This window comes from Stegostoma tigrinum, chromosome 20 (assembly GCF_030684315.1).
Source record: "Stegostoma tigrinum isolate sSteTig4 chromosome 20, sSteTig4.hap1, whole genome shotgun sequence".
Taxonomy (NCBI): domain Eukaryota; kingdom Metazoa; phylum Chordata; class Chondrichthyes; order Orectolobiformes; family Stegostomatidae; genus Stegostoma; species Stegostoma tigrinum.
Window position 1 is genome coordinate 12,469,043 of NC_081373.1, and position 26,653 is coordinate 12,495,695.

The 26,653-nt window shown below is 39.7% G+C and overlaps 1 protein-coding gene across 4 annotated transcripts in view; it reads left to right on the top strand.

Moving 5' to 3' along the window:
* The first annotated feature begins 15,036 nt into the window (after positions 1–15,036).
* The window catches only part of wu:fc17b08 (uncharacterized), a 122,893-nt gene continuing 111,276 nt past the window's right edge, over positions 15,037–26,653 (top strand). Inside the window, exons 1-2 of one of the 4 annotated variants that reach the window (XM_048550889.2) lie at positions 15,037–15,306; positions 24,340–24,405. In XM_048550889.2, the coding sequence (XP_048406846.2) occupies positions 15,210–15,306; positions 24,340–24,405 (163 nt within the window). In that variant the 5' untranslated portion in view covers positions 15,037–15,209. Of the gene's footprint in view, positions 15,307–16,313; positions 16,333–24,339; positions 24,406–26,653 lie in introns of those variants that run through there. The other 3 variants (XM_048550890.2, XM_048550891.2, XM_059653005.1) reach the window with 3 other exon arrangements.

Sequence of the window (26,653 nt, forward strand, 5' to 3'; positions counted from 1 at the left end):
TAGTGACCACAACTTCCCGACTTTACTGTAATCATGGAGAGGGATAGGAGCAGACGATATGGGAAAGTTTTTTTATTGGGAGAGGGGAAATACAATGCTATTAGGCAGGAACTGTGGAGCATAAATTGGGAACAGATGTTCTCAGGGAAATGCACGACAGAAATGTGGAGGTTGTTTAGGGAGCACTTGTTGCAAGTGGATTGTTGCTGGATTGGTTTATCCCACTGAGGCAAGGAAGGGATGGTAAGGTGAAGAAACCCTGGATGACAAGACATGTGGAACATTAGTCAAGAGAAAGAAGGAAGCTTACTCAAGGTTGAGGAAGCAAGGATCAGACAGGGCTCTAGAAGGTTACAAGGTAGCCAGGAAGAAACTGAAGAATAGACTTAGCAGAGCTAGAAGGGGACATGAAAAAGACTTAGTGGGTAGGATTAAGGAAAACCCCAAGGTGTTCTCTACATATGTGAGGAACAAGAGGATAGCCAGAGTGACGGTAGGGCTGATCAGGGATAGTGGAGGGAACTCGTGCCTGGACTCAGAGGAAGAATGGGATGACCTCAATGAATATTTTGCTTTATTATTCACTAATGAGAGGGACCTTGTCAATTGTGAAGACAGCATGAAACAGGCTGATATGCTTGAACAAGTTGAAGAAGGATGTCCTAGAAATTTTGAAAAACACGAGAATAGATAAGTCCCTTGGGCCAAACAGGGTATATCCGAGGTTACTATGGGAAACAAGGGAGGAGATTGTTACACCTTTGGCGATGATCTTTGCATCCTCATTGTCCCTTGGAGTAGAACCAGATGATTGGAAGGTGGCAAATGTTACTGATTTGTTCAAGAAAGGGAATAGGGATAACCCTGGGAATTACAGACCAGTCATCTCACTTCTGTCGTGGGCAAATTATTGGAGAGGATTCTGAGAGACAGTATTTATGACTATTTGGGAAAGCATAGTTTGATTAGAGATACTCAGCATGGCTTTGTGAGGGCAGGTCATGCCTCACAAGCATTATTGAATTCTTTGAGGATGTGACAAAACACATTGCTGAAGGTAGAGCAGTAGATGTGGTGTATATGGATTTTAACAAAGTGCTTGATTAGGTTCGCCATGACAGGCTCATTCAGAAAGTAAGGAAGCATGAGATTCAGGGAAATTTGGTTGTCTGGATACAGAATTGGCTGTCCAATTGAAGACAGAAGGTGGTAATAGATGGAAAGTATTCAGCCTGGAGCTTGGTGATCACTGGTGTTCTGCTGGTATCTGTGCTAGGGCCTCTGCTCTTTGTTATCTTTATAAATGACTTGGATGAAGAAGCGGAAGGGTGGATTAGTAAGTTTGCCAGTGACATGGAAGTTGGTGGAGTTGTGGATAGCATGGAGGGCTGTTGTAGGTTGCAACGGGACATTGACAGCATGCAGAGCTGGACAAAGAAGTGGCAGATGGAATTCAACCCAGAAAAATGTGAAGTGATTAATTTTGGAAGGTAGAATTTGAATGCAGAATGCAGGGTTAATGGCAAGGTTCTTGGCAGTACGGAAGAACAGATGAATCTTGGAGTCCATGTCCATAGATCCTTCAAAGTTGCCATCCAAGTTGATAGGGTTGTTAAGAAGGCATATAGTATGTTGGCTTTCATTGGCAGGGGGATTGCGTTTAAGAGCAGTGAGGTTATGCTGCAGCTCGATAAAACCCTGGTTAGACCACACTTGGAATCTTGTGTTCAGTTCTGGTCACCTCATTATAGAATGGACGTGGAAGCTTTAGAGAGGGTACAGAGGTGATTTTCCAGGATGCTGACTGGACTGGAGGGCAAGTCTTATGAGGAAAAGTTGAGGGAGATAAGACTTTTCTCATTGGAGCGAAGAAGGATGAGAGGTGACTTGATAGAGATGTACAAGATGATGAGAGGCATAGATAGAGTGCACAGCCAGAGACTTTTTCCGAGGGTGGAAATGGCTATCACGAAGGAGCATAATTTTAAGGTGACTGGAGGAAGGTATAGGGGAGATGTCAGAAGTAGGTTCTTTACATAGAGAGTGGTGGGCGTGTGGAATGCACTGCCAATGGTGGTAGTCAAGTCAGATACATTGGGGACATTTAAGCTACTCTTGGATAGGCGTAAGGATGATAGTAAAATGAAGGGTATGCAGATTAGTTTGATCTTAGAGTAGGATAATAGGTCAACGTAACATCATGGGTGGGAGGGCCTATAATGTGCTGTACTATTCTATGTTCTATGTACATTGTGTTCAACATGGAGAAGTCGTAATTCATCAGCTGAAGGGTGTGGTACGAGGTAATCAACAGGAGGTTTCTTTGGCCATGTTAGGCCTAATGCCATGAGACTTCATGGGGCCAAGAGTTCAACATTGAGGTTGATGGTGAAATGCCAATGATGCAAACCACCAACTCAGTATGGCTGTTAGATCTGGGACACTATGGCAAGGCTGCCACATGGTTTATGCCCCATTTAACACACATCCCTAAAAGATCTGGCACAATACGGCAACCTATGTCCAATATGACAGCTTCTGGTATACCAAACAAACTGAGTGCTAATTGTGTCTGACACGTATATCCTTCAGGTATTCTTCAAGTGATTGACATTTGAAACTTGGATATGCAAGCAGTGATGAGGAGAAAGTTCTCACCATGGATAATGTTTTGGATTTTGGATTAATGGTGCAATGGCACCTCATGAGGCTACTTGGGTTAGTGACTGTGGCATGTTTCACACATCCTTATGACTTTCCTAAGTTCATTGTTGATCCCTGGCCGAGACCATCACTCTACGGCCAAAAACATCTTAAGAGTTTCTGGCACGTTTTATCTGAATCAGGCAATAAATTTCCATTACGTGGTCAGTTGTGAATGATTTGCTGCATCTTGCAGAAGTTGGTTCCGTTTGGTTCCAACTCATCAGATTGAAGGAAAGACATTTTCAATCCAATGTGTATGGCATTAGTCTGTAGGATGAGAGAAACATCCATAGATCTCAGAGTCAAAGAATCATAGAGATGTACAACACAGAAACAGACCCTTCCTGCTCAATGTATTTGAAGTAATAATTTTTCCACCCAGTTTGCAAGTGATTAAAAAAGATAACACGTATGTACATTTATTGGAATTTGCTGTAATCTGGATATTTGAATTTGTCAGTTTATGCCAAATCATTTCCAACAGTTTGCAGCCTATTTCCACAATTAACCATTTATGTGTCAAACCTTAATTTTCATACGGACTGGCACAATAAAGTTGTCAAAAGTGATCTCAAAGATGAGTGTAATGAATGTTTTCTTGGCAGTTTTGGACCATTACACTGAGAAACTGATGAGGGATAAATCTGCCTTGAGTCTCGTATTGTGTATTGAAGCATGTTAATTAGAAGTGTGATAGTAAAACATCATCTGGGAAACAAAGATCATTGATTTCCATATTAGATTTGAAAATAACATACCCTAAATATGGACGACAATCTTAACAAAGCCAATTAATTAGGTATGAGAGAAGAACTAAGCTTAACTGAGAAAATAGACTAGAAAGAATGGTTGTAAATGACCTGTAAGAAATACTTCAAGAAACAATTCAAAAGGTTCAACAAAAATATATTTTACTAAAAATCAGAAAGTAAAGACCCAGCTGTGCCTTAATCAGGAAGTTAATGATAGTACAAGTTTGAAATCAAAACTCTTGTTGCCAAAAACAACTACAATTCATTCTGGGATTGAAAGTATTGCAGAAACCTACAAAGGGTTACCAAAAATGATTTAAAAGAGGAAAAAGTAGAATATGAACTAGAAATAGAAAATAGATTATAAACACTTTTACAAGTATATATAAAAAAAGTAAACATTGGTCACTTAGAAGCAGAGAGAGGATAAATTATTGTGGGAAATGAGAAATTGAACAAATAATTTGTGTTTGTTTTTACAGCAGAAAACACAATTTTGATTCCAGAAATAGATCATAGCATTGAAGATATGAAATGAGGAAATTATTGTTACCATTAGCCACAGCTCTTGAACCAGATTTCTTACATTGGTGAGACTGAGATTTATCTTTTTATCCTATTAAAACAATCAAAGAATTTGACAATAATGTAGGAAAATGGTGTTAAAAGTAAAAGATCAGTCATGACATCATTGACAGGCAGAGTGAGTTTGAGGAGCTGAATGGCCTAATCCTGATAATCCTAATCCTAAATCTTTTATGCTTCATGTCCTCTGACTCCACTTACCTTGCAAAGGACTGGAATGCAGGACAGCTTCACAGTAGGAGTCCTTCTCACAAAACTTGCTTGCTGTCAGTGTCCTGGCTACTATCTATTCAGTATGATGTACCTAATCCTTGAGGAGTTGTTGTGCAGCTAAAATAACTTAAAATTTTCTATAAACCTTTAGCAGTATGTCAATATCATGACTTTTTTTTCTCCAAAAGGTCTTTCTGAAGGTTTGATGTGCATTCCATCTATATCTAGTTCCATTATCTGTTTAAATATCTCAGCTTCCAAAGAATCACAGTTCTTGCCCTTATTGTAGCAACTGCTAATGAACTTATTGATTCTTGTGACTTTTTAAAAAAAAAATCAACAGCTTCAGTTGGACTATTTGGTTGTCCATGTTTATACAAAGGTTCTGCAATCTAAGAGAGTCCTTCTGATCTTTCTCAGACAAGCCAGAATTGTTGACTGTATGCAATTTCTCATTTAAAATGGCTACCTTCCTTTTCACTGCTTATTTATCTGGTTATGTGATGGATACATTTTAAAAGCACATTTCTATGATTTGGTAAATCCTAAATTTGTGGACGATATCTGCAGTTTGCCAATTCCTGAGGGGGAATTTGCTGGTTGTCTTTTACAGGCATTTCTGACTGACATTGGATTTGTAATTTCTCCATTCCATGGAAGGATTCAAAGATTCAGCTTTAAAAAAAACTGTTCCTTTTTATCTTAGACTCAGTTTTGGCATTTGGCATATTCATCTTGGTGGCATTGTTTTCCAATTTTGAGTGTCTTTTTGTCTTTTGCAGGGAATACCATCCGGGGATGTCTCAGTGGCTCTGCAATCAACTTAGAATTGACTGCACACAATGACTCTGAATTAGATCCAGTCATCTGGTAAAACTTAGTTTGAAAACGTCAAATTAAGATACTTGATGTTCTGTACAGCATTGCCAGTAGAAGGACCCTGTCTCCCAGAGTTTCAATACACATATATACTCTGTATTGCATCACATCTTGTCTGTTCTTCCTGTGGTCTTCAAACTCACAACATTGCTACTATGTTGTATTTCTAGGAACTTTACACAGTCTTACCAGGGTCACACAGATCTGATAAACTGTAAGCAGATTTGATTCTGCCATTCAATGACATCATTGCTGATATAATAATCAACTCCACTTTCCTCCTTTTTTCCTGATTAAAAATCCATCTGAACCTTGAATACATTAATCACCCAGCTTTGACAGCCCTTAGCTGTAAAAAAATTCCACAGATTCACTGCCCTCCGAGAGAAGAAATTCCTTTTCATCTTTGTCCAAAATGTGGATTCCCTTATTCTGACATTATGCCCCCTGGTGCAAGACTCTCCACAAGGGAAAACAACCTTTCTCTCTACCCTGTCAAGTCATTAGGAATCTTATACATTTCAAGTCACCTCTCATTCTTCTAAATTCCAGTGAATACAGGCCCAACCTACTCAACATCTTCTCATACGACAGTCCCTCGATATCTGGTATCAGCCTAGGGAACCTTCTATAGACTGTCATCACTCCAATATGTCTTTCTTTAGCTAAGGGGCTGAAAACTGTTCACAGAATTCCAGCTGTGGTCTGACTGGTGTCTTCTAGTAGTTTGAGCATATCCTCCATATTTTTATATTCACTTCCCTTTGAAATAAAAGCCAACATTCCATTTGCCTTCCCTATTATCCACTGAACTTAGGTGCTAGCTCTTTGTGAGTCATAGATGAGGACTCCCAAATCCCCCTGTTTCATAGCTTTCTTCAGTCTTTCCCCTTTTAAATGATTTTCACTTTTTCTGTTCTTCCTACCAAAATGCATAAACATTACATTTTCCCACAATATGTTCTATTTGCCAAGTTTCTGTCCACTCACTTAACCTGTCCGTATCCCTTTGTCACCCTCAACACTTGCCTTCCCACCTATTTTTGTATCATCCACAAACTTGGTTATAGCGTAATCTCTTTCCTCATCCAAGTCATTAATGCATTACCTAAATAATTGTGGCCCCAGCCCTTATCTTTGCAGTACTCCACCAATTGTAGCTTGCCATCCTGAAAATTCTCCCCTGATCCCAACTCTTGTCTTCTATTAGTTAGCCAGTTTTCTAGCCGTACTAATATAATAGCTCCAACACAATAGGCTGTTATATTATTAAATAATCTAATGTGTGGTACCTATCAAATCACCTGAAAATCCAGATATATTACATCCACCGTTTTCTCTTTAACCTGCTTGTTACCTTCTCAAAGAATTCAAGTAAATTTGTCAGGCATGATTTCATGCAGCCATGTTGTCTCAGCTTTGTCATATTATCTATTTCTAAGCGGTCTGCCATTACATTCTTTATAAGAGGCTTTTAACATTCTTCCAATAAAAGTTAACCTAATTGACATAGTTAATTGTTTTCATTGTCTCATTCCCTTTTTAAATGAAGATGTTACATTGGCAGTTTTCCAATCTTCTGGTTCTGATCCAGATTCAAAGGATTCCTGAAAGATTACCACCAATATTGTACCATCTGAGTAGCTACTTAATTTACTGAGGTCATGACTCTTCTTCAGAACTTGAAACATTAACTCTGTTCCTCACTTCACAGATGCTGCCAGATCTGCTGAGTTTCTCCAGCTTTTTCTGTGTTTCTTTCATATTTCTAACATCTGCAATATTTTGCTTTTATTTATAAAAAATTCCTGTACAATATCATTAAATATCACTCATATCTTTACTCAACTGAAGAGATCATAAGAGTATCCTTTTGGTGAATTTCTGCAATGTTCAGTAGATGTGATTCTCTTTGTTGCTGTCTCTTTCCAAGTCACAGAGACACAAGTTAAATCATTGATCATCAAGAAAAATATCAAGGCTTAGGCCTGTTTGCTTGAACTGCTAAAATAGTTTGACTTCTTTTCAATTCTGATAGCCTGAATAATGTCAAAATTAAATGACCTTCCGCTGTTATGAATATTTTTTGTCTAAACTAGACTGCTTGTGACTCCTCTCCATCTGTCTCTCTTTCTGGATTGTAAATCTTCAATTACTAAACACTTAAGCAATTATCTCACTAGGAGCCATTTAGCTTAAATCACATGATTTCTCAGGAATTATGTTTTGACACAATGCTAAAAAATGAATATCTGACCCTGAAAAAAGTCACCTTCACAGAACTGAAAATCTAAACCTCATTTACCTCTTTAGAACCCAAATAAAATATTAATTATAATATAGCATTGCTAAATTGAAGACAAGAGTTGAAGCTTTTCATCTTGCACTCATCAGGATTAGGATGTAAGAAAGAGATTAGAAATAAAGGGACACCAATTTGTACAGCATGAGAAGAGTGTGCAGAATGGTTAGGCCTTCATTGGCATGGAGATACAGTTCAGTCCTAGTTCACAGACCAGGCAGACAGATTCTGATTGGACATGGTGTTGCCATGGATATGCATAAGAGATTGGCAGTCTCCATGACCCCTTTTTTGTTCAATGAAAAAGGTGCAATGTATGTAAGAACTATTTCTTCCTGCAGAGAACAAGATCCTGACTGTTGATATATGTAGTGTCTGGTATGCGCAAATGCATCACACTCTCTGAGCTCGACTGATGATCCTCAAATGGTTTCCAGTGTGATTCTTAGCAGAGTCCGGATTATTCAATAAATTACGTTCAATAAGCAGAACCCGAGCTAATGGTGGGGATACTCTTCTGAGGCTTGCAAACATGAGCTGGTTGAACATGATTGGCAAGCTGCCTGCTGCAGTCGGTCAAAGGGTTATGTTGTTTGGTATGTTTCGCCTGTTATTGTTTGTACTGCCTACATACCTGTCATTTCATTGACATTGAAATTTATATCAGAGTGTGGTAAGCAAATTATCTTTTTGGCTTGATGACAGCATCCTGTTAATGAGGAAAACCACGTGTGGGGTTTACCACAGATAATGGGAACTGCAGATGCTGGAGAATCCAAGATAATAAAATGTGAGGCTGGATGAACACAGCAGGCCAAGCAGCATCTCAGGAGCACAAAAGCTGACGTTTCGGGCCTAGACCCTTCATCAGAGAGGATGAAGGGTCTAGGCCCGAAACGTCAGCTTTTGTGCTCCTGAGATGCTGCTTGGCCTGCTGTGTTCATCCAGCCTCACATTTTATTATTGTGGGTTTATCACGTTTAGTAGTATCCTTAACAGTACTACCAACTGTACTACTTCTCTGTAAGTAAATTTATAGTGCAGGTCAGCTTCAAATGGGTATTATTAACGGTGTAGTTGTATGTAGCTGCTAGAAAGCAGCACAGATTAAACTGAAGAAAAGAAATGCATAAGTGCAATGTAGGTGCACAGCCTATATTAGTAACTCTGCCACCATGTTAGATTGTGGGACTTTCTTACTTTAACTATCAGTATGCTGGGAAGGAATACTGACAAGACCTTGGATCCAATCCACTTTCAAAGAAATTGAATAGACATTTTGTTAGTTATTAATTTTCCTATGAGCCCAACTATATTGTTGATATCCTTAATTTGATAATATATGTACCTTCATCATTCTCAACATATCCCAGAGTCTCTCTTTCAACATATTGCACAAATTGACTATTTAGTTGACTGGGTGCGAGGGTTGATCCAAGTTTTGTTTGGCAACATTTTAGGAGAGGTCAGGTTCCTTGTACATAGACGACATGGAGAGTGTTTTACAAAGCTGGCTCGGACTGAAGAATTGTACATCATGTATTATGAGTTTAATTTTGTTATGGAGGCTACTGAGGTTAAAGAGTTTCCATTAGGGAGATAATGTCGAGGTCTAAAGGACCTCATAATCCTCAACCCCAGTTTCATGTACTAGGGATATAGGTTTAAATTTGAATCTGGGATTAAGATGTGGATAGCCTAATTGTAACCATATAACTGCTGTTCATTGATGTAAAAATCCAATTGGTTCACTTAATTTTCCTTGGGGAAGGAAATCGGTCATCCTTACTTGGCCTACATGTGACTCCAGACCCACGGCAATGCTATTGCCCTGCAATTCCCTCTGAAATAGCCTAGCATGTCACTTGGTTATATTAACCTACAACAAAGTCTAAACAAGGATGGATCACCTTGCATCGACTAAAACACCAAAATGGCAAACACGTCCCTGTTGACCCTGTCAGTCCTACTTACCAACATCTGGTCACTTGTGCCAAAATTGTAAGAGCTGTTCCACAAATTAATAAAACAACAGTCTGACATTGTCAGGCTCATGGAATTATTCCTTACAGATAAAGTCCCAGGCACTGCTATCATCATCCAACAGGACAAACCCACCAGAAATGTCTTGGTTAATGAATTGGTTATCCCTCCTATTGAACACCATTTGGAGGAAGCACTGTGGGAGGCAAGGGCTCAAATTGAATTCTGGTTGGAAAGTGTCAATGTACATAGCTAAGTGTGACTAGAAAGCACCACTGCTGACTGAGCTGGTTCAGTTCATAGTTGTTAGAATGCGTTTGTGACAAGTGGTGAGGAAAAATCTACTTGACCTTGTCCTCACCAATCTACCTGTTGCAAATATGACAGAACTAGTAAGAGTCAGTATGACAATGTTCAGTCTTCAGATTGAGGATACCCACCAACGTGTTATGAACATTATCACCATGCTAAATGAAACAGACATCAAACAAATCTAGCAACTCAACACTGGGCTTTGCCTGAAGTCATCTTTGGACTGCCATCAGCAGCAGAATTGTATTCAACCACAATCTGTAACATCATGGCTAAGCATATCTCCCAGGTGACCATTATCTTCAAACTTAGGGATACATGCTAATTCAATGAAGGGTGCAGCACTCGGCATATCTAAAAACGAGGTGTCAATGTGTTGAAGCTATAACATAAGATTATTTACTTGCCTACCAGTGGAACCAACGTGCAATTGACAGGGCTGAATAAACCCACAACCATTGAATAGATCGAAGTTCTGCAGTCTTGCCACTATCAGTCACGAATGGTGGTGGACGATTAAAGACTAACAGAAGGTGGTGGTTCCGCAAATATCCCTGTCCTTAACAAAATCCAAAAGAATTACGGATGCTGTAAATCATCATCTCTCTCCCACAGCCCAGCATACCAGTGCAAAAGAGAAGACTGAAGTATTTGCATTCATCATCAGCCAGAATGGATGATCCATTTCGGCTTCCTCTTGAGGTACCCAACATTACAGATCTGGTCTTCAACTAAGTTGATTCACTCCATGTGATATCAAAAAAATATCTGAACACATTTAATACTACAAAGGCTATAGGTCCTTACAATATTCTGGCACCTGTACTGGAGACTTAGGCTCTACAACTAGCTACATCCTTAGCCAAAATTTTCTAGTACAATTACATCTGACAACTACTGACAATGTAGAAGATTGACCAGATATGTTCTGTGCACAAAAAGCAGGAAAAATCCAATCCAGTCAATTAACCAATCCAGTCCATGTCAGTCAATTCTCCATCCTCGGCAATGTGATGGAAGGGGTTGTCGACAGTGAGATCAAGTGGAAATTCAAATAATGTGCTCACTAACCATCAGTTTGTTTTACATCAGAGCCACTCAGCTCCAAACCTCAGTACAGCCTTGTTTAAAATTAGACTGAGCAGAATTTCAGAAAGGAGAGAATGACTGCTCTTGACATCAAAACACAATTTGACCAATTACAGCATCAAACTGGAGTCAATTTGTATCAGTGGTAAATTCTCTGTTGGTTGGAATCATTTGTAGGACAATGGAAGATGGTTGCGGTTGTTGGAGGTCAATTATTTCAGCCTCAGGACATCACAGCATTTGTTCTTCAGGGTTGTGTCCCAGGGCAACCATCTTCAGTCGCTTTATCAATTATCTTCCTTCCATCATAAGCCAAAAACTAGGATGATCCTGGTGATTACACCATCTTCAGTACCACTCATGACTGAAGTAGGTGCTGAAGTAGTCCATGTTCAAATGCAGCAACACAAGGACAATATTCAGCCTTTGCTGTGAAATAGAAAATAGCATTCATATGACATGTGATACGACAATCATGATGTATGACAACAATCATCACCAACGAGAGAATTTGACCATCACTCCTTGCCTTTCAATGGTATGACCTTTGCTGAATCACCACTATGAAAATTCTGATGGTTACCCTTGATCAGAAACTGAGCAGGATTGGCCATATAAAATACTGTGGCTATAAAAGCAGGTCATTGACTCAGAAAGATCAAAGAATCATACCACTGATGAGGATTTATTAATCCCTTGATCTATTACTTATAAATTCTGCATCTGACACTACCTCTCTCACTAACACCTGAAGGAGCGAGGCTATGAAAGTTTGTGTTTTCAAATAAACCTGTTTGACAATAACCTCGTGTCATTTGATTTACAATCTTGTCCACCCCAACGCAACACCTGCACCTCCAGCACAAGGCACAAGACAGAAGACAGGGGCGCAGTGCAATATTTTGCATTGGCCTGGATAAGTACAGTCTGACAACTCTCAAGCAACATGACATCCAGGACAAAGCAGCTTGCTTGACTGGCACCACATCCAGAACTTCCATCATTCACTCCCTTCACTTCTGATGCACAACAGTAGTAGTGTGTAGCATCGAAAAGATGCAGTTCAGTAACCACCAGTGTTTCTCTGACACCATCTTCCAAATCTGCGATCCTCACCACATACAGCATGGAAATAGACCCTTTGATCCAACTCTTTCATACCGACTTAAGTTTCCCAAACTGAACTAGTCCAACTTGCCTGTGTTTGGCTATATGATAGGCAAGGACATCAGATTCTTGGGAACCACTACCTTACAGCTATCTTCCAAACTAAACACCATGCAATCTTGGAACTGTATCACTGTTCCTTTTGGGTCACAATCACAGAACGAGCTTCCAAGCAGCAGTAGCAGTGACCCTACACCCAAAGGACTGCAGTGTTCAAGAAGACAGCTCATTACACATTCTCAAAGACAAAATTTTTAAAAACAAAGTTTTATTCAACACTGACATTAGTGGGTAGTTGATTTCTGATGAGGTGCATAGCCATTGTCAGATAGATTGTAAATAGATAGTTACTTCACAGTCTTACTTTGCACCAGTCAGTATTTTGAAAATATGGACTGTAATGAGAAAAACCAGCATTTGAAAGACCCACTGCAATTTTGATGGCACATAATCCGAAAGTCATGCCAGGCGTTGTAAACACCTCTTTGAACAAAAATTAATTGAAGTTCAGATTGCAAACGATCTGGAGCCGAGGGTTTGTGCTGATGCAGCTTTTATTGGTAACAAAACGTTGACTGGTCTATAATCTAATGACAACTATCAATGGTGGAGTCCTTTTGCTTGCCAACAATTGTGTGATTGGTTCTTGGAAGCTGAACAGCTTAGCGCTGGAAACAAGTTACAGATGTAAGTTTGCTCGCTGAGCTGGAAGGTTCGTTTTCAGACGTTTCGTCACCATTCTAGGTAACGTCATTGGAGAGCCTCCGATGAAGCGCCGGTGTTATGTCCCGCTTTCTAATTATCTGTTTAGGTTTCCTTGGGTTGGTGGTGTCATTTCCTGTTCTTTTTCTCAGAGGGTGGTAGATGGGCTCCAAATCAATGTGTTTGTTGATGGCGTTCTGGTTGGATTGCTATGCTTCTAGGAATTCTCATGCGTGTCTCTGTTTGGCTTGTCCTAGGATGGATGTGTTGTCCCAATCAAAGTGGTGTCCTTCCTCATCTGTATGTAAGGATACAAGTGATTGTGGATCATGTCTTTTTGTGGCTAGTTGATGTTCATGTATCCTGGTGGCTAGCTTTCTGCCTGTTTGTCCAATGTAGTGTTTGTCACAGTTCTTGCAAGGTATTTTGTAAATGACGTTCGTTTTTGTTATTGAAAGTGAAGTGAGTGGTAAGGCATAGATCCACTAGCTTGATGATGAGGTTGGTGGTGTCTAGCATATGTGTCTTTGGTTCTTTAATAGCGTAGTCAGTGTTTCTTTGGCCAGGTTGATGTTGATGGATGTGAACAGGGCTGTTACGTCAAAGGAGACCATTATTTCATCCAAGTTACAGAGACACAGAGAGACAGGAAAATAAATGTGCAGATCTTCTCCTAGCTCAGAAGCCTCTTCTCTGAAGTCAAAGAATCAGTTTAAACTTGAAGAAAACCAGATACTTGTCTTGCAGCAGGAGATAGCAAGAACTGTCGATGCTGGAGTCAGAGACAACAATGTGGAGCTTGAGGAACACAGTATGCCAGGCAGCAAAGGAGCAGGAAAGTTGATGTTTTGGAAAATTAAGACGGGTCCCGACCCAAAACGTCAATTTTCCTGCTCCTTTGATGCCGTCTGGCCTGCCGTGTTCCTGTAGATCCACACTGTGTTGTCACTTGTTGTGCAGCAGTTGCTGTGAGCTGTAACTTTTGAATTGATTGATCAGAGACATTTTCCAAGTGATTCAGTTACTCTGTACTTCTAACACACCAGTGGCAGCACCCAGATAACACAATCTAAACAATAAAGGGTGTGGCCAGTTGAAGAAGGATCAATGGAACCAAGAAGCAAAGACCACTGAATCAACTTTCCAGTTTTTCTAATCTGGCTTAATCTGTTTTTTTTCTATTAGTTTGTCTCTGTGGGTGTGTAAGGAGACCTAATTAGGGGAATTAAGTTTTAGTAGTATAATGTGCCGATCATTTATATCTGTCTACCCGTAGTTACATTCTAATTACTTGTGACAAACAGTAAGTTTTGGTTAAGAGAGAAACCTAGTCCATGCTTTCTATCACCCTTGGTCTGACCATCGGGTTAATTGGGGTACTGTGCAAACTTAAAATAACAATTGGTATGAAATCAGGAATAGTGAGGATTGACCATCTCATCAACATAGTTGGTCCAGGACAGATTGTTGGTGATCATCATTCCTAGGAACTTGATGCTCTTGATCATCTCCACCTCAGTTCCATTGATGTAGATAGAGGCATTGTTTTCCTCCTTGCTTCATGAAGTTGACACGGAAGGAGGTTGTTAAGTTCTAGAATTATTAAACTGATATTGAGTCTTGAAAGTCAAAGTGGAAGATGAAGTGTTGCTCTTCCAGCTTGCATTGAATTTTGCTGGAACACTGCAACAGGGCCTGAGACAGAAATGTCAGCCAGGGAACACAGCTGCTCATTGACATGGCAGAGAACTGGAAGCTTGGGGTCATTTTTAAGGTCAGAGCTTAGGTGTTCCTCAAAGCAGTCCCCTGTTCAGCATTTTGTTTCTCTGATGAGGGCGTCTCATGAAGAAAAACAGGAATTGCTTCAGAAACTTGGTGGGTTTGGCAGCTTACCTGGAGGAAAAACAGGGTCAACATTTGGACTCCCATGACCCTTCCGGAGAAGCAGAGATTGCTAGAGAAACTCAGCAGGTGAGGAGCGAAAACAAAGTTAACAGAATTCAAGTTAACAAGGTGTAGAGCTGGATGAACACAGCAGGCCGAGCAGGAAAGCTGACGTTTCGGGTCCGGACCCTTCAGGATTCAAGGCGCTTTCTTTCCTCCAGAAGCTGCCAGATCCAGAAGAGATAATGGGAACTGCAGATGCTGGAGAATTCCAAGATAATAAAATGTGAGGCTGGATGAACACAGCAGGCCAAGCAGCATCTCAGGAGCACAAAAGCTGACGTTTCGGGCCTAGACCCTTCATCAGAGAGCTCAACTTTGGGTTGGGTCATGGCACGCACCTGCCAATCAGATTACATCACCACCGGTGGCCGTTCGGGGTTGGGGGGGGGGGCGGGAGAGGCGCGGAAGGGAGGCTTCAAGGAGGCCGGGTGCGCGCACGCCGCCGCCGTCACCACCACCCTCGAGGCTCTGGCTCCCTCCGGCAGCCGCCGCCGCCGTGATGGAGGGGGATTAATTTTTATATCATCGCAATATCCCCTCTCTCTCTCTCACGCTCCCAATCCGTTCAGAAAATGGCGAACCCGTGTCACAGTCACCAATGTTCGATCGAAAGGCGCGGCTTCCGACAGGAGCTCGACTCTTGGAGACATAAACTTATTCACTGTGTAGGTAAGATTTAATGTATTAAAAATATGGACAGGGGGAGGGGAGGGTCCGCTTCCATGAACGCACACAGTTTAAAGAGAAAGTGTACCACCACCATCCCCATTGCCAGTTGTGTGGAAGTGGTTAATGTTGAAGGTGACAGATTCTTAATACTGTGGTGCCACCTTTGATGTTTGAGACAAAACTCGTCGTTCGTTCAACCTCACAGCTAATAAACATCACCCATCATCATAAATCTTTCTAAGTTGGTGAACAGCGTTTGTATAACCTCATTTATTAAAGCGATTGTTCACTTTTTATGGAGGGTTTTTTTTTGCGAAGCCCGGTCGTCGTGTTTTGTGTTTCGGACCCTTATTCTCGCTCTGTCAAAAACCGTTTTTTTTAAAAAAAAGATTGAATTATTCAGAATAAAGGGACGGAGGAGGCGTGTAAGCCCTTTACCAGCCACTGAGCCTGCGCAGGACCCTCGCCGCAAAGCGACATGGGAGTTGTAGTCGTGGCCCTGACCACCGCTTCTCCGTGCCCCAATCCTATCCCGTAACATTTGCTCCCTCTCTACCTTTCATCCCTCTACCCACACCCTCTTCTCTCACCCCCCCCATACCTCTTCCAGATTCCGCTGACCCCGTGATCGCTCTGAGTTTCTGTTCATTTGACACCCCCAACCATTTGAAATTCCCACCCCTCTGATTCTCTCCCCCACCATTTCTTTGAATATCCCGACCTCCAATCGCTCTGTGCTCCCCCATCCCGATCCGTCTGTCCTCCAATACCAGTGACCCGTATGCCTGTTTCTCTCCCAAGTCCTGCTTCTCCTCCATGTCTTCATGTTATGTAAGTATAGCTATTATGTTGTTGAATGCGTGACCGTTGGATTTGCCAAGTTCCTATTCTCATGGCATAGATGTGTGTTCTGTAAGGGAAAGAAGCGATGGAGCTCTTTACTGCTAAAGGTGTCAAACTGGGTTAACTTGCTTTGTATGATTAATTGCTTTGCAAAATGACAGAATAATATAAACCATCAAACAAGTAAGAACTCTGATTATTCATCATTGCTCCTTTAATCATCATTTGTAAAGAGAATCCTCTTGTTCATTGAGGAAATCTGTTTCAAAGTTAGTGATTATTTTATGCATTGTATTCTTTTGTGAAATAATTGACTGTAAAATGTTAATTTTTCATTATAAACACGTCATCGAACAATTGATAGACAATTTTCATTGAAAATATTATCTGACATGAATATCAATAATGTCCTTGTATATGCTTAAATGTACTAATCATCTTGATTGTTTTGGTACAATCACTGCATTTGTAGCTTTGGAAATACTGTTTGTCACTGAATTATTTTAGAATAACATATTTTCAATAGCACTATTATTTATACTGTGTATATGTTCTGATGAGAATTCAGCATTGAGGTGCTTGGTGTGACAGGCATTATTAACTTACTTTCCTTTTTCTCTTTTTTCCATCTTATACTAGAGGTGCTGACTGTTTCTCTGTTTTTGATCCACAAAAGTTGTCTGCTCTTTGGCCTCTCTCTTAAGTGACCATTTCTTGTGTGTGCATCACAAATGGGCCCCTTTGTCGCACTTTAAAATTAATAAAAATGGTTTTATTTAAATTATTTTTCTCCTCAATCTGTTTAGATATGTTATTAAACACTTGAAACAGTTGGGAAGCCTCTTGGTCCAGGAGGATGGACACTTCCACTGCACCACAAGAGGGCCCTTTTGTCCCACTTTAAAATCATTGAGGCAGATCGTGAGCAGCTTGGGACCAAACACTGGTTCTTGTGTTATCCAACTTGAGAATCATCGATTTATTTCTGCTTTCCAATTTCTATCCAGTAAATATTCTTCGATCCATGCCAGTATATTTCCCCGATTGCATGTGCTCTCATTTTGCTTAATAGATTCCTGTGTGGTATCTTATTAAATATCTATTGAAAATCCAAATACATCACTTTAGTTGGTTGCCCCATTGCCTATTATGCTTATTCCATCCTCAAAATATCTAATAGGTTTGTTAAATGTCATTTGCCTTTCATAAACATATGTTGATGCTGCCCAACCCTACCGTTACCTTCTAAGTAGCCAATTATCACATCCTTTTACATCTTTATATCTCTATAGATTTTAGAATATTCCCTACCACTGACGTTAGGATAACAGGTCTGTAGTTCCCTATTTTTGTCTGTCCCTCCTTTCTGAAGTAGTGGGGCTACATTTACTACTTGTAGTCTGCAGGAATTTCTCCTGAATTTATAGAATTTTGTAAGATGACCACTACCCCATCTGCTGTTTCTAATGCCAATTCCTTCAATGGTCTACAGTGTAGATAATCAGGTGCAGGGGATTTATTAACTTTTATTCCATTAATTTCTTAGAATTCCCTCAGATAGTTCTTTGCTTACCACATTGTGTGCACCATGCCTTTTCAGCACCACTCACATGCCATTTTGTGTCTACTAACAACAGAAATGCTTGCCGCTGCCAGTACCAATACGATATCAAAGGACAGCTATTCACTAGGTCAAATACTACCAATGGTGAAAAATAGGTGGGAAGGCAATTGATGAGGGTGACTCAGCGAGTCTACAAAAGGAAATAGACAGCTTAAATGAGAGATCACAAGCATGGTACATGGAATATAATGTGGAAAGTGAGAGGTATTTGGCAGAAGGAATAGAGGATTAAATGTTAGTTAAATAGAGAAAGACTGCGTAAAGCTGCAGCATTGAGGGATTCGGGGTTCTTGTGCTGAAATCATAAAAGCTAGCTTCTAGGTTCAGCAGTTAATAGGGAACGCAAATGCACTCTGTACCTTTATTCAATAGGTAGGAATAGAGTATAAAAATCAGGGAAGCCTTGCTAAAACTATGACACTAGTTAGACCACACACAGAATGCTGTGAACAGTTTGGTTCCTTTATCAAAGGACAGATGCACTGGCATTGGAGACAGTCCAGAGAAGGTTCACGAGGTTGATTTTTGGCATGAACAGATCTTACTATGAGGAGAGATTGAGCAGTTTGGTCCGGTAGACATTGGAGTTTAGAAGAATGAGAAGAGACCTCATTGAAACTTACAAGATTCTTGGAGGCCTTGATAGGGCAGATGCTGAGAGATTGTTTCCCACAAGGGAGATTCTAGGATCAGGGAACATAATTTCAAAGTAGGCGGTCGCACATTTAAGGCCGAGGAAAGGACAAATTTCTTCTCTTTAAAGCATAATGAATCTGCGGAATTCTTCATTGCAAAGGGTTGTAGAAACTAAATTGTTGTGAGTATTCAAGGCTGAGATATACGGCATGAAAATAGAGTTAAGGATTATCATATCAGCCATGATTTCATTGAATGGCAGCAAAGACTCGATGGATTTAATGGTCTTTTCGTGCTCCTACATCTTATGTTCAGGAGTAGCTCTGTGTGGTGAACTAGTTGGAGAGAAGTGAAGAAGAAAAGCTTCTGAGGGCAAATAGGTGGCGCAGGTGACACTTCACTGTCAATATATTTGCGTTTTAGTTATCACCTGTCTAATCAACAGTCATTGATGATTTAATCTGTGTTTGTGGCATTATTTGGGTAACAAATATTGGTAGCGGCAAAGGAATAATAAAGAAGATCTTGCCATGAAATCATTTAAATCCATCACAGCAGATAAATGGGGCCTTGCATCTGAGTTGACTCCTCCAGTGTTACAATACTACTTCATTGGACTCAGCCTTGGTTTTTGTGTTTCGGTCCTGGAGTGGTACTTGAACTTGGAACCTTATGACACATTGGACGGAGTGCTGTCAGCTGAGTCACAGATGACAGAGCTTGCGTTTTAACACATGAGGTTGTGTTGGATTAAGAGATTTTTATGAAGTCGTGATTCTTATCCACAATGTTTGGAGGAAATTGCCTCTGGAAATATCTTTGACATTAAAGAAGATGTAATTGAATAAATATTGAATACAAGGATCTCCATAGTTGTAAAAAGAATTACAGAACCAGAAACAAAAACAGAAATTTCTGGAAAAACAGCAGGTCTGGCAACATCTGTGAGTTCTCAACAGGTTTAGAACAGGGTTCTGAAGAAGGGTCACAGGACTCAAAACATTAATTCTGCTTTCTCTCCAGAGATGCTGCCAGACCTGCTGAGTTTTCCAAGCAATTTCTGTTTATGGTTGAGGTGGTAGCTGTTGGCTGAACCTCAGACAAATTTGACTTGCTTAGAGAAATAATATTTATACTTAGTCATGCTGTAAGAGTTGTCTACAATGAGACCGCTCACTTTGCTCCTTGTGTACTATGACAGTATTTGTGGAAAGTATGACAGCCACTTCTCCAAATGAAGTACTTTATATTGTCTACTCACTTACCATTGTTTCTTGCAATTACACATTGTTCAACTAATTCAGAGATTCCTGGATTGCCTCCATTGTTACCATTTCCTTTGTATCATATACAAGTCTCACCAATTGTGCTGAATAATGAGCAAAGAGCTAAGTTAGGAACAGTACTTGTCATGTTGTATCCTAAATTATCGAAATGTGTGATTTACTAGTTAAAACATTTCAGTAGGAAATAAGTTGTGGTAGGCTTTTGGAGTTGGGAGAAATGGGTAAAGCTTGACAAGTTAGTGTAATCTACAATTTGAGTATTTGCAAGCGGAAAGATATAAAGAAGTTGAAATGGAACACAGACAATGACATGGACTGATTGGGCTGAAAGGCTTGTCCTGTGCTGTATATCCTACGTCAGGTGAACCACTAATGTATGATATCAGTGTTTCTTTATGGGCGATCTTTAAGGAAGAATGGAAGCAAAATCTTGATGGTTTTAATCGTTGCTTTCAAAAATGTTGTGATTAGTTTCAATTTTGGATAATTTTGTATGCATGGAATGTTTGTTTCTGTCCTTGGATGCCTCAGGAACTCTTCTGCGATCCCTTTGGAAACTATGATGTTTATTAAAAGTTGTTAGTTTTGAGTTCACTTGTCACTGAGTGCCAGTAGCATCACTTGAGAATCAAGTTTGTCACCTACAAGTATTCAAAAAATGTGATTTAGGAGTAGGGAATTTGACTTCTCAAGCCTGCTCTCTCATTTGATCCCTTTGATATCAGTCAAGAATCTGTCAGACTGCTTTCTGGGAAGGCGACTTCCAAAGATTCGTGACCCTCAGAAAAAGAACTTCTTTTGACATTTACCTGAAGTGGACTTTTTCTTTGTTTTTAAACTGTGTCCTCTGGTTATGTTGTCTTGTCCATGAGGGGAAAACATGCTCCCAGAATCCACTCCCTCAGTCCTCAGAGGATCTCATCAGTGTCATTTAAATTGCTTCTCATTGGTGAGGTGGTCGCTTAGTGGCATTATTGCCGGACTGTCAGCCCAGGGACCAAGGTATTTTGGTTTGGCCACATTTGGAGTACTGTGTACAGTTCTGGTCGCCACATTACCAAAAGGAGGTGGATGCTTTGGAGAGGGTGCAGAGGAGGTTCACCAGGATGTTGCCTGGTATGGAGGGTGCTAGCTATGAAGAGAGGTTGAATAGGTTAGGATTATTTACATTAGAAAGATGGAGATTGAGAGAGGACCTGATTGAGGTCTACACAATCATGAGGGGTATAGACAGGGTGGATAGCAAGAAGCTTTTTCTCAGAGTGGGGGACTCAATTAGTAGGAATCATGAGTTGAAAGTGAGAGGAGGAAAGTTTAAGGGAGATATGCGTGGAAAGTTCTTTACACAGAGGGAGGTGGGTGCGTGGAACGCGTTGCCAGCGGAGGTGGTAGACGCAGACATGTTAGCGTCTTTTGAGATATATTTGGACAGGTACATGGATGGGCAGGGAGCAAATGGACCCAGACCGTTAGAAAATAGATGACAGGTTAGACAGAGGATCTTGATCGGCGCAGGCTTGGAGGGCCGAAGAGCCTGTTCCTGTGCTGTAGGTTTCTATGTTTGTTTCTTTGTAATGTTCTGGGGACCGAGTTCAAATCCTGCCAAGGCAGATAGTGGAATTTGAATTCAGTGGAAAAAAAAACTGGAATTAAATCATCTAGTGATTCCTATGATGTCACATAAGCCCATCTGGTTCATTCATGTCCTTGGGGAAGGAAACTGCCATCCTTACCTGATCTGGCCTAGGTGTGACTACACCCATGTGTAGTTGACCCTTAACAGCCCTCTGCTTAACCAGCGCCATCCACATCCAATGAACCAAAAGAACTTAGAGCAATTTTCTACTATGTTAGTCTTTCTTTCCAAATTTTTTAACCTTCCTATTTTTACTCATTCTTTACTATTCCATTCATGTAATTTTCATCAACAATCAATTGTAACATGATTATCAAACTTATTTGAAATTCTCCTTGGGAGACTAAGCATCTCAAGAAATTGTAATGGATTTGACTTATTTATGTTTTTGTTGGAGTTGTGAAACTGCAATAACTGGAAGTTCTCACCACTTTTGTGATTTATTTGTTTGTTAACTGAGTTTGGTTTTAAAAGTGGATGAAACTAGGCCTAGAAGAAAAATAGAAACACAGAAGCAGGAGTAGGCAATTCAGCCTGTCAAGCCATTTCCACCATTCAACATGGTCATGACTGATCAAAACTGCAATGCCCTTTACCCACACTATCCCATTAACTCTGTACCAATGGTAATGAAAAAACGATCAACATCTACTTTAAGTATACCCAAAGACTGAGCTTCCACAGCCTTCTGAGGTAGAGAATTCCAAAGAGTTAGAACCCTCTGAGTTAAAGTTTTCCTCAACTTGGACCTAGATGGCACCCCTCTTAAATTATCCCCCCTAGTTCTAGACTCCCTAACCATGGGAATAATCTTGCCTGTATCTTCTGGGTTCCAGTGTTTTTCTAAATTCTTTATGGAGCAACATGGCTCCTGTTTCCACATTTCTCTCTCCTGTTCTTTCCTTCAGAAACACCCTTACAATCTCCCTTATTTGGATGTTTTGTTTCAATCCAGAATTGTGGATATTTCAGTGACCAATGCAAATAGCAAACTGGTTTGACTAAGCGTTATATGTTTTGCTTAAACAATCTGTATGCATGTCTTCATCGCCCAACATTGGATTTAATAACATGATTTGTCGCAAATGTAGAATTATTGAAAGTATTCCAGATCTGATGTTAAATGGGAATAAAAGCAAATGTAACACTTTTTTGTTCAGGAAAGGAGGGAGGCAGAAAACAGGAAGCTATAGGCCAGTTAGCCTAATACTTGTAATGAGAAAGATCCTAGAATCCATTATTAAGGAGGTTATAGCAGAATACTTAGAAAATCATAATGTGCCCCAGCAGAGCTAGCATGGCTTTGTGAAAGGGAAATCATTTCACTAACCTGTTTGAGTTTTTTGATAAAGTAACATTTGTGGTGGATGCAGGGGATGGTAGATGTGCTATACTCCAATTTCTAAAGATATTTGATGTGGTTGCAGCACAGAATAATTGCACATCCTATAGGACGTTAGATATGAGCGTGCATAAATGGTTAATTATCTAACAGGAAGCAGAATAAATACTGAAAAGCAGTGGACAGGCAGCAGTCGGTTGCAAATAAGTCCTGACTCGGGTCTGTTGGCAAATTGATTTGTAAGTTGGAACACAGTGCAAGACAATATTGAATAGCCATTGATAGGAGCAGGAAATGTTTGCACATTGAATCTTTAAAATTGCACCCTTGTATTCGTCAGTATGAGCACTCATAAGTTGAATATTCATAAATTGGGGACTCCCCTACAACTTAAATGGAAAGAGATAGCAGAACTGGTGGTCCAGGGGCTTCAGAGTTTTCAGGAACATGATTCAAGTAAATGGAATGTTGTCATTTATTGAAAGGGGGAATAGAATATAAAAGTGGGGAAGCTCTACTGTGGCAGTCCAGAGTGTACGTGAGACCACATCTGGACAACTGTGTACATTTTTTCACTCCTTATTTTAAAGATTTAGTTGCTTTAGATGTAGCTCAGAGATGATTTACATGAATCATTCCTGGGATGCAGAGCTTACCTTGTGAAGAAAGGTTGAACAGTTTGGGCCTATGTCCAACAGAGTTTTTAATAAAAAGACATTACCTTATTGATATTTTCTAATCAATCTGTTAAGAGATATTATTACATGCCTTTGGAGTAGGTGGGACTTGAAGCCAGGTCTATTGACCCAGACGCAGAGACGTTGCTCCATGCCTTGTCACATTTAAGAGTGTAAGGGGGATTGACAGGGTAAACACTTTGAGAATGTTGACTCTTGTTGGGTGACTATCAACTGGGGGACATGTTTTAAGAATAGAAGGTCTCCTCTTTAAGACAAATGAAGAGAAATTTCTTCTCTCAAAGAATGCGTAGAATGTAGGAATCACTTCCCCAGAAGGTGGTGGTGGTGGTTGGGCCTTTAAACTTATTCAAGGATAATTTAGGAAGATTTTGATAGCCGAGGGAGTATTGTGATATGGGGAACAGACAGAAGAATGAAGCTGAGACTGCAATCAGATCAGCTATAAACTTACTGAATGATGGAAAGAATTCAAAGGGCCTAATCTTCCTCCTCTGTTGTACGTTCCTATGGCGATTACTTTTGTAAATAGTTGCAGTTGTTCTATTGTTGATGGATATATGTGGGAGAAAACAGACGTTTGTATACATTTGTACTGTAACAGGTCAAACATAGTTTGGTTAAATGGAGTGTAAAGCATTGTGACTCAAAAAAAAATCAATCCTCTCTACCTGTAATGGTATTTCAGAATACGCAGAGTGCTAATAAGCATTGTTTGGCAAGATGTTTTTCGGTGGATTGTGCTTCTCAAAAATATTAATGCTGACATTTTTAAATTGGCAACATTTTTGTATCTATAAATAAATTGTGTCACTCTATTAATCACCGTCCAATGCCTATAATAAATATTACAGCACTAGTTGGCAGATTTATAATTGTGAAATTAATGCCTGCTGTTTCTACTCCGGCATGTTGTTGCCAGGACAATTTTGTTTGTACTCACACTGTTGTAATTGTTTTTCCATAAGGGTTTGAAAGCATTTTGGAAGGACTGTTTGGACCCAAACTTCTAAAAGATATCAGCCTGTTTGAAGGTAAACCTTTTACATTTATTTTCTAACAACGACACCCAGTAGTGGCATATGAAAACGTCAACCTTATATATGTGAGCCCAAATGCAAGAAATGGTGGAGAATATTTTGTTTTGTCCCATAGATTTTCTGCTTTTGGAAGAGGGAAAGGAGGCAAGATCCTTACCATACTGATTATTCTTTAACAGGGTTCTTTTTATTTGTTACTGGGATATTTGTCCCTGGCAAGGCAAGCACTTACTGTCCATCTCTAATTACACTTTTGAAGGTGGTTGTGAAGTGCCATCTTGAGCCATTGCAGTTCATGTGTTCAAGGTACGCACACATTGTTCTTAGAAAGGAAATTCATTTTGGTTATCTGCTATAAAGGAAGTTGGTGGGGAATTTAAACCCCGTAGAATACTGCTCAAACAGAGCTAAGTTTCAAGTATAGGTATATTCTAAGTATAGGCATGAAAACAATTGCAACATAGGTAAATGTGATTGTCTTCAATAAATAAAGCATGAAACACAAGCAAGTGAACTCAGTAAGGTTCAACTTGCAAAGAGCCTTCTTGGGAAAGTGACATTATGTAATGGAAATGCTTGTTTAAATGCATTGCCTTAAATAATTTCACAAGCTGTGGACTCGGTGTTTTGTCTGTTATAATAAAGGTTTTGCTTACATTTTTGATTTGGTTTGATCTGAGAATAAAAAGATGCTATTCTCATCTTGGACAAATTGGTTGCTGATTATTTCTGTCACTTTGACACGTGAAGTGTGTGTTGAATGGAACAAGCAGGGAAAATAGTAAATCTTGGCCTAAATTACTGAAGGTGAAGGCAACCACAGATAACTGTGCCCTGGCCTCAGGTTATTTTTCAATGTAAGATGCTTATAGGCCTCTGATCTGTATATTTATTATTTTGGTTTGATATGCTGAAATGATGAGGAGCAAAGGTATCTGCATTGTCTTTGATTGGATTGTGCTCAGTATTTAGTATTTATTTAAAGAGTCACTAAATTGATTGATTGTTTAATCATTTAAAAAATATTATGAAGATTGAAGTCACTGGCATTATCCTGTAAAAGGATCCCATTGTCTTACGTTATTACTGATCTTTGCTGGATCAAAAGGATTTTTAAAAAAAGGACACCAAGGACACAACAGAGATATTTCAAAAATTTAACTAAGCAAATTTTGTTTTGTAATTATAATACAATATTGATTGATTAATTCACATTTGACCTTAAAGGACTGCTTGTGCACTGCTGATTTGTTTCTGTTAGTCCTCTGTTGGTAAACATTTAATAGCCAATCCTTGCATTGTTATTATACCCTTAACAATTTATTGATTACATCATTTAGATCCATTTTTTAAAATTTAGAACATGTTGATGCTGGAGATGGAATGTAATCCATTTTGGGTTACCAACAATAACATGGTTTGATGCACTATAAAATTCCTGTTACTCTACCCAACAGCTTGGGTCAACTTTGTATACTGTACTAATATATTCCCATTTCTCACAAGTGTAATTCTTTGTTACACTTGATTGATATCAAAAGGACAGTTTTTAGAGTGTCATACCCATTCAGAACTGAATTCTGATTGTGCAGAAGCAGTTTGCATTACACATTAAAACCATCTGATCAAGGACTTGTTAATCCGCTTATGATGGGCTGGATTTGACATCATGTAAGTCAAGGATTGTTATCTGAGCCTCTGCCCAGGTTGTCCAGACTGACTTTTTGAACAGTGCGTTTAATGTGCTTACCTTGATAAGTTAAGCTTAAATTCTTAGACTCATAACAAAAACAGTTCACACTGAGATCTCTCGGTGACTTTGAGGTCCATTGTATGGTGCATCCTATTGATTTAAAATAAAGAATTGGATACAATAACATTGCTTTTAATATTTGATTTACCATCCATTCTGGTAAGTACCAAATGCTTGTTGTAGATGGTGCCGAGTATTCGTTTAACGTGTCATTTTGCTTAGGGAGATGGGGTTAAATTGCAATGAGATTTATTTTTAAGACTACTGAATGAAATGTTACAATGATAGAGGGTTTGCAGCCACTTGTACCTCTGCTCTCTCAGCTATAAGGTTGGCTTGGCAATATTTGTGTGAGAAGGGAAGAATCAAGTGCTTTCTTACCCTTAAAAGATTTGCAGCAGGGAGAATAACAATTAATGTAATACAAAGCAGCAGGTTACTAGGTGACGAGGAAGCTTCAACTCCATTGACAATTAGGAAAAAAGTTCA